We start from the raw sequence: 12486 nt of genomic DNA, 5'->3' as shown, positions 1-12486 counted from the left end.
TTTTCCAAGCCTCCTGTAAATGTGTTGTCATATTTTCACAATTTAAAAAAATCCAGTGAGCAGTGTAGGAGAGCTATACTGTACTAGGTTGTTCCTGGCTCAAGTGATAAGAGTTATGCATAGGATGATGGGCTGAGTGCTGTCCAAAACCTACATGCAAAAACAGACCTGGAACTGCGGAATAATATTTTCATCTCCCTCTGTATTATCAATATATAGATTTTATGCCTTGGTGTTATACCTCTGATTTTAGTGATTAGTTCTTATCTGCTATTTAAATAAAATAGTACCTTAAAAATAACTTAGTTACATAGATAAATAGATATTGGTTGGATTATAAAATTTAAATGGCTTTTAATTTTTTGTAAGAATCAGATGGCAAAAGGCATTTTGTCAGACTTTTATCCTCAAATTTTATTTTCATAATATTAATATTTTTAATTTGCTATACTAAAAAAGTAAGGATATCAGTATTTAGTTGAATATTGAACAGAATAAATTCGTTACAGACTTATAAAATGGTCAGGATAGTTGAACCCTTACTTTGGGGAATTCACTTGAATTTTCTTATGATTTCAGTGAACTTTTCAATGAGCATTTACCATACATCTACTCAGTAATACTCACCAAAGAGAAATGAAACCCACACCACCCTTTAATAAATGTATAGGTTAATTCAGGGAACAAATTCATAATAGTTACAATACACTGTGATCAGGACTATAATAATAGTATGTAGGGAATGTTCTGTAGCATGGAAAGATGTAATGATCATTTATTTCTACAAGGAGAGCTGGTCAGGGAGAATAGATCGTGTTTGGTCCGGACCCTGAAGTATAAATGGAAATTCACAAGATGGATTAGGTAGGGGCTATGACACACCTTTCACATTGAAGGATGAGTAGAGGGAAAAACAGACCGTTTGTCGCACCCTCTCACGCCAGAACTCCACTGCCCATAGAGGTCAACATATCAGTGATGATAATGTTTTATTCCTCATTATAGGGCCCTCGAATTGGCTGTAAAATACAAAACACATGTTGACACCGTTCTTGCTTACCGTCAAAAATTTTTGGAGACATTTGGTAAACAGGAAACTAATAAACGATACCTGCAGTATGCAGAAGGTGTAAGTATTACTCAGTATTTGGTAATAATTATATGCTTTACAAGTGTATGTTATTTGTCTCAATGGGACAAACTTGAGTAACTTTCCTACCATAATCTCTAAAAAGAACTGCTTCTTGTCTTTCGATGTTGAAGTTTTATTTTGACTATATAATTGTATTACAGAATATTTTTCTGGACTCTTATAGCCATGTTTTACTTAACTCAAGTCTGTTCTTATAATTTCCGATTTGTGTTAAGGTTGTGTCCTAACTGGTATTTTTAGATAAACAACATAAAATGTGAGGATAAAGGCTTCTAACTCCTGAATTTTGTCTTCCACCAGCTGCCCTTTCTGTTCCAGGGGAAGTACATGAGCACAGAGGGCTAGAACTTGGATACTCTGTCACTTTGCAGATTCTGGGGACCCTGGTTGCACTTAAAGAGGTGCCTCACGTGGGTAGACTTCACTACCTAGAACCAAAGAAGGCTGACCCTTTGCCTCTTAAGTTCCTACCAGAACTTAAGGTTTTGTCAATTCAGTTAGAAAAAAAGCCATTCTAGTACATTTCAGCACACAAGGAAAGCCAGTCCTAGAACAGAAATGACTGTGGCCACCTGCCCAGATACTTCTAGATTCAAACGGCAGAAATAGAGCTCCCTTCTAGCCATAGGAGATCCAATTTGTAAGGCCAAGACAGGACTAACCTTTCTCCCAGTTCTGCAAACTAGTTGATTTCCTTATCCTTTTAGGCATTCATATATTCAAAATGTATTTATAAGTACTCAGTCTGGATTAGGTACCACACTAGGTGTGGAATCAGACATGGCTTCTGTCTTTATGGAGCTTATAGACCATGTAGGGCTTCCCTGGTGACTCAGATGGTAAAGAATCTGCCTGCAGTGGAGGAGACCCAGGTTTGATCCCTGGGTCGGGAAGATCCCCCTGGAGAAGGGAATGGCTGCCCACTCCAGTATTCTTGCCTGAGAATCCCTTGGACAGAGGAGCCTGGTGGGCTACAGTCCATGGGGTCCCAAAGAGTTGAACAGGACTGAGCGACCAACACTTTCACTTTCTTTCATAGACCGTGTGGGAGTGTTTCTCCGTGGGGATAGAATACAATGGAATGTTCTGCTTCATTGTGGGGATGGCTAAAATATATTAACCCATCCTCTTTGGAAGAGGAAAGAGGATGTAAACAGAGGCACCTACTAAAGATATTATCCATTTGCTGTATGTAGAATATTGAGTGTCATGAGTCACATTTTTGGACTTCAGAACAGTTTTCAGGGTAATGAAGACTTTGGAGCTATTCTTAGTTCTGCAGTGTAACTTCGTCATCTGAATCCAGGATAGACACAGTTGTGGGTTTCTTGATAGAAAGGGACATATTTTATAGAAGCTTCACAATTTTTTTATTTGATTCAGAAATGAATTGTTTGGGCTCTTAGCCTTCTGTAAGAGCTCTGAGGGCTGTACTTTTTAATTCACAGACTATGACAGTAGCCACCACCACTGTGGTGTGAAACAGCCCAGAAAATCATTGGTCAGCTAATCTCTTTTGTCTCAGTTTTGAAAATATGACAGTATGTTGAAAAGGAGCACCCACTTTAAATTTCCTTTACTATATAATTTTGAAGCAAATTAATAACGACTCTGTTTCCTCTTCATCATATTATTATCAATTTTTTTTTCACTGTGTTCACACTAGGTGCTTTTGAGAACATAGAAAATATAGTTTTTTACCTCAAGGTTATATTTCAGATTCTGAAAACTTAAAACTCTTATCCTCTTTTTCATTATATACATATTAAACTGTAAATAACATGTAATACTTCAATCACAAGAGTAGCCGTAATGTTCAAAATGGGATAATCAGAACAACATGACTTTTCTTGGGTATTTTGTTTCCCTTTTTTGACTCCCCATGGCACCATGTTCTAGTTTCCGACTTGTCTTCATAAATGTAATTTGGAAGTTAACTTGAAATCATAAAGCAGTATTTTAAGATGAGAATAATCTTTGACTTAAAATTTCTTAACCAAAATTGTGATTATATAAACTTTTTATTTCAGAACTAAGAATTGAATAGAAAAACCTTGAGAAATTTATTCTAGATAGCTGGTGAATTCAAATGGCTTCACAATGCATAACATAAAAGTTTATAAGAAGTGAGGCTTGACATACATTCATATTTATGAGCCCTGAAATGTTATTTGGGCCTTTCTAGTTTAAAATGTGGAAATCTGAGATCTGTACAAGGTGTGCTGTCTTCTAAGAACTCCATTAGAGTCATTATACCTGGTCTACAAGCAAGTGTTTGTAAAATAATTCATTAGTTTGGCAAATAAAATCCACTTGAGGAATACATTCAGTTCACTGAATACATACTCTGTGCAGAAAGAAAAGTAGAAGATCCAGGAAATGTTTAAAGCATTATGCTAGGAGAAAGAAAAAAGGAGTGATAAATAGGAGAGAAAATAGTGAGCGATTAAGTGGTAGCTCATTTGCTGGATAATTAGTGATCTCTCATTCATTCAGTATTTATTTAGTACCTCCTGCAGGCAGTGTATTCTTCTCGGTGGTTGGGATATAATAGTAAACCTGGCAGACACTGACCGTTTGAAATTTGTATTCAAATAGAGGTGATAAATAATTATATAGTTAATTGTTAATTTCATTTGTGATGATAGCCTTGAAGGTAGTGTGCGTAGTGCTATAAGACTTTATGAATGTGGAGCCTGACCTAGGATGGGGGTATCAGCAAAGATTTTTCAAAGGAAAGCAAGTGATGTTAGAGCTGAACTCTGAAGGATGGGTAGAAACCGATCAAGGGGAGAGGGTGTGGGGATGGACACATTCCAGGATAGGGGAGGCTCTTAAGTGGTTAAGAGTGATGAGCAAAGGGGAGGTTGACCTGAGAGTTTCATAGGGCACATTAGGTAAGTTGGATTCACCCTAAGATTAATGTAAAGATACTGAATGGAAGTGACATGGTCACTTTTCCATTTTAAAATCCCAATTCCTAAGTAGAAACGGAAACTTAGAATTTTTCACAAAGTTATTCTTTTTTTTCCCCATTTGGAAATTATATACTTAGCATTTGTTAGTTTTAATTTCTTTATTTTTTCCACAAAATTATCTTGAGTAGGGTTTTGTCAGTCAGTTAAAGGATATGATAATAAGAGCAAACGCATGGGATCTCGAAAGAATGGTGAAGGAGTGCAGAGGAGGGAGTGCCTTGGGTTCTGGGTGACTGGAATATTGATGGGACCAGACATAGAAGCATCTTAATACTGTGCTAACAGATTTCATAATGTAGGCAATGCAAAGACTTGAAGGTTTGTAATCAAGAGAATGACTTGAAAGATAGCTTCTTAGGTGGAAGATGGTTTGGAGGTGAGGGTGGTGACCAGGAGGCCAGTTACTATAATAGTTTCACCAGGAGATGGAAAGGGGTAGGATTAATGTAAGAAAAAAAATCAGAAAAATTAATAGAACATTGTGGTTAGAGGTAGGAGGAGAGCAGTGAGGTAAGTCAAGGCGTTTGAGAACAACTTCAGCATTCCTAGTGTGGGGGAGGGTGGAGGAACATGAGCATATACGACTTGTGGACCTTTTTTAGTTTGAATACATGGAAATAGGCCATTTTTTGCATTAGAGTCCCTGTGGGATAGACCCTATCTAGGTGGAGATGTCTAGTGAGCAGTTGGAAATATCAATGTGAACATCGAAGGGTGTTGATAAAGGAAGAATAAGGGCTAGATAAATAAATCTATGATCATGGCAATTTAGGTATAGTTGAAGCTATGTGAGTTGATGAGATCTCTTAGGTAAAGTATGAAAAAGCTGTTTGGAGCCCCAATGAATGCTAATAGTGAAGAGGGTACCAAGGAGAAGGATATAGAAGAAAAAGAAAAAAAGATTGAGAACATTTAGAAAGGAGAGCAGAAACCAGAAGGGAAGGATATACTGAGAGAGATTTTGAAGAGCTGGAATGGAATCAGCAAGGTCCAGGGGATGCTGCTACGTCAAGGCCTTTTTCTTCCTCTGTTAGGTGCTCTTCCCCAGATATACTCATGGAGTCACTCATTAGTCTTCAGATTTTCACATCAACCTCTCAGGGAGGCCTTCTCTGATCAATCTCTCTGAGGTTCAGCACTCATCCCCACAACTTCCCCCTCGGTACTGTCTCCCTCCCGTGTTTCTGAAACTCTTACCACTATCATTTGTCTGTTTATCGCTCTATAAAGACAGTGATTTTTATCTTTTTATTCACTGCTAAATCCATGCACCTATAGCAATCCTTGGCATAGAGTGAACATTAAATATTCATTGAATGAGTAATTGAGTCATACAGAGAACGTATATAGGATGAGGAATTAAAACACTTAATGGTGGCGTTAGTGAAGTTTCTGAAGTGTAGTGGGAACACAATTATATCGCAGTGGTCTGGGAAGAGGATGAAAGTCAGGAATGAAAAGAAGAATGAAGGTGGTAGCTTGTAGGGAGACAGAATAGAGAAGGAAGGATGAGAAGGAGCAGCCAGTGAAGAGGAGGAAACTGAAATACGTAGGTAATAATTGAAGGCCGATGTCCTAAAGGAGTCTGAGATGAGATCAGGGACTTGTGTGAGAGTCCTGGCCTGAGACAGAAGGGGAAGAGATAGGCGTGGGTACAGATGTACCTACTTTTGTGAAAGGAAGAGAATTAAGTGAATTCTGCCTAATGTCACTATATTCTCTCTAAAGCAGGAAGCTGATTTTCAGTTGAGAGTAAGAGAGGTGGGGCAGAGGATGGAGAGCCATTTGATAGGATTTTGAAATGACTTCTATGTGAATATAAAGAATTGACTGGTGCAGGACTAGAATAAGTGCCAAAGAGTATTAACACTCCCTGGGAGAGAGAAGGGTGTGTTTTCACGTAGACGGTACTTGACAGCTGTCACGAGTACATCCTCATCTGAAACCCACTAGTAAAAATACTATCCCAGAGACTAAATTATCAGGAGAACATTGTTCTAAAGCTGAACAGATGCCAGAGTGAAAGTGAAACATTTATTTTCAGTAGGACAGCTATCAACTGACACCCTCATTTGTACTATAACAAGTAACTAATATAGATGTCATCAGTCTACTTGATATACTTCTGGTGAAGCCAAGCAACAGTTGTTTAGTTTATCATCAATATATGGTTTTATTGTGATTGATTCGAGAAACATGTGTAAGTCAATTTAAAGCTGGAAGAAGGACAAGGTATTCATCAAGTTTTGTCTTTCTCTTTGAAATGTTTTCTTAGGCGAATGTTCTGCCATTTAAAAAATATCAGGTTCTGGCCAGATTGAAAAATGAGCCTTTCAAATAATCTAACATTTGCTGTGCCTTTCATTGAGTTGTCACTTGCATCTTAGCACAGACATTCATCTTCTATGAGTAAGAGGGATTCGTTTAATTCATCTATTTTATATATTATAGACAAATATTTGGAATGATTATCTTAATAAAGGTGACCAAAAATATCCACAAATTACTTCACAGAAATTAGAGAAAGGGTTTTGGCATAAAAAAGAACCAAATACTTAATTCTACCTCCTTCCAGCACAAAATAAAAGAGGCATGAAGTCTTGTGTTAAGGTTAAATTAGTCTCAGTTATTTAAGATAAATCTGTTCAAGCAGCACATATCACCACAACCTGCTTTAATACTGCTTATTCTACTCAGCTCCCCTACATGGAGGTAAAAACCTATTTTCTTTTGGTTCAGTCTTAGGAGTTTGGGTTTATTTCAAAGTAAATCAGAGTTAAGTTTAAGCTGGGACCCCATTTTTTTCCCATGTCTTGCCTGAGAGGACGCACATTTCTAAGTTAGTGATCTCCAGACTTAAAAAAGAAATCTGAATGCTTTTTCCTAAAGAACTTGTTTGTGGAACTCAGGGTAGAGTCCACTCCTAACACCAAGTCTGTTGCATTAGTGGAGGGAAGGGATATAGTGGAGGGGCAGGTTTGGATCTTGGTGGGGATCAGTGGTTGACATGAAACAGATATAAATATTATCACTTTACAGTTATTCTTTTTAGTTGTCTTTCAACCTTGTTCTCCCGCTATTTCATCTAATATCTTTTCATCATTGTCTTACCACCAAGTCTTCATATTATTTTAAGAGTTGTTGCAAAGGAGCCCCTTTGCAGAGTATGCCCTGGTGAAGCAAATGCTCCCCTATCTTTCTTCATAGCTAGGCTCCTGATGGAAATCTCAGTATAAGAGTGTTGAAGTGTTGACGCACTTGAAACATGGCCTGATGGCCAGGGCTCTGTCCATTTTCCCTCTCGTTGGAGGAGAGCAATCCACCTTACCTGCCTTCCCACCTCGTACCTGAGCAGAATCCTAGGGTCCCATAGTTGAGATGTGCTTTTTATAAATAACTACAACTAGATTTTGGTCTTTTGCATCACAGTGAAGGTCTTTGCTTTTTATGGTAATAATTGTTCTACTAGGAATTATTTAACACTATATCATTTGCAGGGGAGCATTATTTCTTCTTTTCTTTCCCACCGTCTTTCTCTAATGTTTTGGAAGTCATACATTCTATGTTTGTTTACTCTTAGCTACTTTGGATTAAATAAAAAGGTCTTATACTATATATGCACGTTTCTTCTTTTCTTCTACCACAGCTCCAAATAGACTGGGAGAAAATCAAAGCCAAAATTGAGATGGAAATTACTAAAGAGCGAGAGCGGTCATCTGGCAGCCAGCCCACCAAGAGTACTGGTCTAAAGCACTAAATGTCATGATTACCTTTAAGAAGTCTTACCTTTTGAAACTAATTCTGATTAATCAAGGATAAGCATGTTTTCATTGCTAAAGAAAAAGGCAGAATCTCCAAGTATAAGCACTTGCTGTGTATTTAATACCAAAAGTACATCAGAAAGACTGAGCACAAAATAATTGATGTAATTTCATCTTTTATCTTTTTAGTCCAATAATTAACAAATATTCCTATATACTTATGATACATCCATGTCGTATTGCTTACATCCCAGTTTTCTGTCCATTATTTTATCCCTGAATCTTCAGTATGAACAAATATTAATGCTAATAATAAAACACTGGACTCTTTAAAATGTATGTTATCATTCATTTCTATTTGAGCTCTACATTGTAAAATGCTCCAAAAGTTTATTTACACAACAAAAAAAATGAAGATTGATTTATGAAAATATATAATAATATGTATACTTGTATATGTTCATAGCAACATTATTCACAAAAGCAAAGTGGTGGGCAAAAAAAGATATACATCAGCAGATGAATGGATAAACAAAATGTGGTGTATACACAAAGTGGGGTATTATACAGCCTTTGAAAAGAATGAAATTCTGAACATGGATGAATCTTGAAAATACTGTGCTAAGTGAAAGAAGTCAGACACAACAGGTCAAATATTGTAGAATCCCACTTACATGAGGTATAAAAATAGACAAGTTCATTGAGACAGAAAGGAGAACAGTAGTTGCCAGGGACTGTTGGGAGGGAAAATTGAGGAGCTATTGTTTCATAAGTTCAAAATTCCTGTCTGGCTTGAATGAGTTCTGGAAAGTGATAGTCATGATGGTTGCCCAACGTTATGAATGTATTTAATGCCAAAATGGTAAATTTTGTTATATCTATTTTATCATAACTATAGAAATATATCTAGAACAGGCAAGAAATACTTTTCTCATTCCTCTTCTGACTTGAGAATGTTTAGGCATTAGACTCTGGAGTCTGAATTTGTGAAAATCTCCTTGAATTATCAACCCATTTGACTAGCTTTCATTCAGTATGTCCCCAAATTATTATTACCACAAAAGCTTTTTAACATAGCACAAATAATCCTTAGAAATTCTTCCATGAAACCATTTTTGGAAATGGTACATTATAGAGTGGGCGTGTGCATATACATGGGAAAGTGATGCCCTCTCTCACCCTCATTTTAATGAATATGTTTAGTTTTTTTTAATGAAAATGTTCCTGTCTTTTCAACATATTTCTTTTCCTTGCTGAAATGTTGTAATGTTCTGTTCATCCAGATGCTGGGTACAATGGTGTGTTCAATTTGTGAAATATGACTGAGTGGCTTACTTGTAAATTATACATTTATTTTGTTTTCTTATATTACAATAAAAAGTTTAAAAAGAAAGCTGGTCAAAAGGGTAAATTTTATGTTATTTTACTATAATTTTAAAAGTCAAAAAATATAATGAAATATTTCTGCATTCTAACAACAATTCTCTGATAGCCAACTTGATGCCTTGACATTCAATTCAGTTGATAGTACCCAGAGAGTGTGCTCATTTGCTCAGTCGCATCTGAGTCTTCATAAGCCCATGGACTGTAGCCCACTAGGTTCTTCTGTCCATGGAATTTTCCAGACAAGAATACTGGAGTGGGTTGCCACTTCCTACTCCAGGGGATCTTCATGACCCAGGGATTGAACCCACATCTCTGTGTCTCCTGTACTGGTAGGCAGATTCTTTACCACTAGTGCCACCTGGTAAGCCCAGAGTTAGTGTAGGTCTCACAAATTAAAGGGCAAGATCCTCAGCTAGATTACTCTTCAGTTGCCAGTCCGCTAGTGGGGACCCTAGGATATTCATACCCCTCTGACTTGGCTGCAAATTTGAGGGATTCCTACCACCCCCCTTCAGGTTTGATAATTGACCAGAATGACTCACTGGACTCACTGAAAACATTTTCTATTACAATTTTACTATAAAAGATATAATGTAGGAACAGCCAAACGGAAGAGATGCATAGAGTGAGGCCTGGGAGGAAGGAGAGGTGTCAGGGGAAATGGAGACACAGAGCTTCCACACCGTCTCCTCATGGAACCCAGGCATGTCCATCATCCTCCCAGCACATCAGTATGTTCACCAACTAGGAAGCTCCCCTAGGTCTTGCTGTCCTGAATTTCGTATCAGAGTTTTATCATGTAGGCACAGTTGATTAAATCTGTGATTGAACTCAGTCTCTAGCCCCTTTCCTCTCTCTGGAGGTCAGGTGGTTAAAAGTTTTAGCCCTCTGATCATGTGTTTTTTCTGGTGACCAGCCCTTATCCTAATGCTCTCTAGTCATGCCCCTCCCCCAACACACACACACACACACACACACACACACACACACACACACATTCATTAGCATTAACAAAAATACTCCTTTCATTCAGGAAATTTCAAAGGTTTTGGAAGCTGTATACCAGTCCCCCTTCCCAAGCCTGGGTACATCCTTTATTACATCTTAGGCCACTCCCTGGTCTTTGATCATGGGATCTTTTATAGCAAAAGGGACCTGACAGCAACATTTGGAGGAATCAATGTGGGGTAAAGATAGGAAGCTATTAAACTCAATGTCCCAATACATTTGATTATCAACATTGGCATTATCTTTCCAATAACGCCAGTATTATAGCACATAACATTATGGTAGATGTAAACTGAAAAATAAGAGTCAAAGATACACATTTACTGGAGTCCCATCCAGTCAGCCTGATAGCCCCATCCATCATCATATTGTATGACAGGATGTCTCGGGGCTTCCATTTGATCTTGTCAGGAAACAGAAGTGGTGTCAGCAATAGATGACTTCATGCTGTCAGGCATTTGGTATAATTGGACTTGAGAGACAATATTATTTCTTGCTCTTAGCTTTCTTCCAAGCATTATCACTGGACTTCTCTCATTGCATAACTCATTCATTTACCCTTCGTTAAGTACTATTTCTCCTCTCTGTATCCAAACCTTTTCACCTTAGAAGGGACATTAGTTTTGGCCACTGTCCTGGTCTAGATCATAGGCAGCACTAGGAGTCTAGCAAGTGCCTCCCACTCTGTCCACTCTCATCCATGTAGGAAAGGGTTACATAGGTACAGAGTTAGTGGGCTATCTCTACCAAAAGGCAATGTAACTGTGTTCAATGTTAGCCCAAATACTGCCGCATGGAGTGAAAGCACAACCCACCCCATCAGGCCCTTAGGAACTCTGACATAAAGATTTTAAAACAGCTATGGTTTAGTGCCCAGGAATCATCCCTGCTTCCTGCAATACATTAGTAGTTGTAGTTTTGGTCCAGGGACCACTGCATCAAGTATGAAAGAGAAAGTTACCATATGATATCCCTGATAGCTCAGTTGGTAAAGAATTCACCCACAATGTGGGAGACCTGGGTTCAATTCCTGGGTCAGGAAGATCTGCTGGAGAAGGGATAGGCTACCCACTCCAGTATTCTTGGCTTCCCCAGTAGCTCAGCTGGTAAAGAATTCACCTGCAGTGTGGGAGACCTGGGTTCGATCCCTGGGTTGGGAAGATCCTCTGGAGAAGGGAAAGGCTACCCACTCCAGTATTCTGGCCTGGAGAATTCCATGGACAGTATAGTTCATCAGGTCACAGTCAGACATGACTGAGCTATGAACAAAGCTAGTGGAGGTGTTGAAATTCCAGTTGAGCTATTTCAAATCCTAAAAGATGATGCTGTGAAAGTGCTGCACTCAATATGCCAGCAAATTTGGAAAACTCAGCAGTGGTCACAGGACTGAAAAAGGTCAGTTTTCATTCCAGTCCCAAATTGGAATGAGCAATGGATTGGGATTGAGCAATGCCAAAGAATGCTCAAACTACCGCACAATTGCACTTATCTCACACACTAGCAAAGTAATGCTCAAAATTCTCCAAGCCAGGCTTCAACAATACATGAACCATGAACTTCCAGATGTTCAAGCTGGATTTAGAAAAGGCAGAGGAACCAGAGATCAAATTGCCAACATCTGCTGGATCATCAAAAAAGAAGGAGAGTTCCAGGAAAACATCTATTTCTGCTTTATTGACTATGCCAAAGACTTTGTGTGGACCTCAACAAACTGTGGAAAATTCTTAAAGAGATAGGAATACCAGACCACCTAACCTGCCTCTTGAGAAATCTGTATGCAGGTCAGGAAGCAACAGTTAGAACTGGACGTAGAACAACAGACTGGTTCCAAATAGGAAAAGGTGTACGTCAAGGCTGTATATTGTCACCCTGATTATTTAACTTATATGCAGAGTATATCATGAGAAACTCTGGGCTAGATGAAGCAGAAGCTGGAATCAAGATTGCCAGGAGAAATACCAATAACCTCAGATATGCAGATGACACCACACTTATGGCAGAAAGTGAAGAAGAACTAAAGAGCCTCTTGATGACAGTGAAAGAGGAGAGTGAAAAAAAAGTTGTCTTAAAACTCAACATTCAGAAAACTAAGATCATGGCATCTGGTCCCATCACTTCATGGCAAATAGCTGGGGAAACCGTGACAGATATTATTTTTGGGGGCTCCAAAATCACTGAAGATGGTGACTGCAGCCATGAA

The 12486-nt window shown here is 38.3% G+C and overlaps 1 protein-coding gene across 5 annotated transcripts in view; it reads left to right on the top strand.

Annotated features, from left to right (window-relative positions):
* The window catches only part of IFT80 (intraflagellar transport 80), a 114409-nt gene extending 105124 nt beyond the window's left edge, over positions 1 to 9285 (top strand). For 4 of the 5 annotated variants that reach the window (XM_043875291.1, XM_043875288.1, XM_043875289.1 and 1 more), the window contains 2 exons: positions 1006 to 1129; positions 7778 to 9285. In XM_043875291.1, coding sequence (XP_043731226.1) covers positions 1006 to 1129; positions 7778 to 7888 — 235 coding nt within the window. In that variant the 3' untranslated portion in view covers positions 7889 to 9285. The remainder of the gene's footprint in view (positions 1 to 1005; positions 1130 to 7777) is intronic. The other variant, XM_043875292.1, reaches the window with a different exon arrangement.
* The last annotated feature ends 3201 nt before the right edge of the window (positions 9286 to 12486 follow it).

The sequence above is a fragment of the Cervus elaphus genome, chromosome 19 (assembly GCF_910594005.1).
Source record: "Cervus elaphus chromosome 19, mCerEla1.1, whole genome shotgun sequence".
In the NCBI taxonomy this organism is placed as follows: domain Eukaryota; kingdom Metazoa; phylum Chordata; class Mammalia; order Artiodactyla; family Cervidae; genus Cervus; species Cervus elaphus.
Note: the sequence above shows the minus strand (reverse complement) of the source record. Positions and strands in the feature narration are given on the sequence as shown.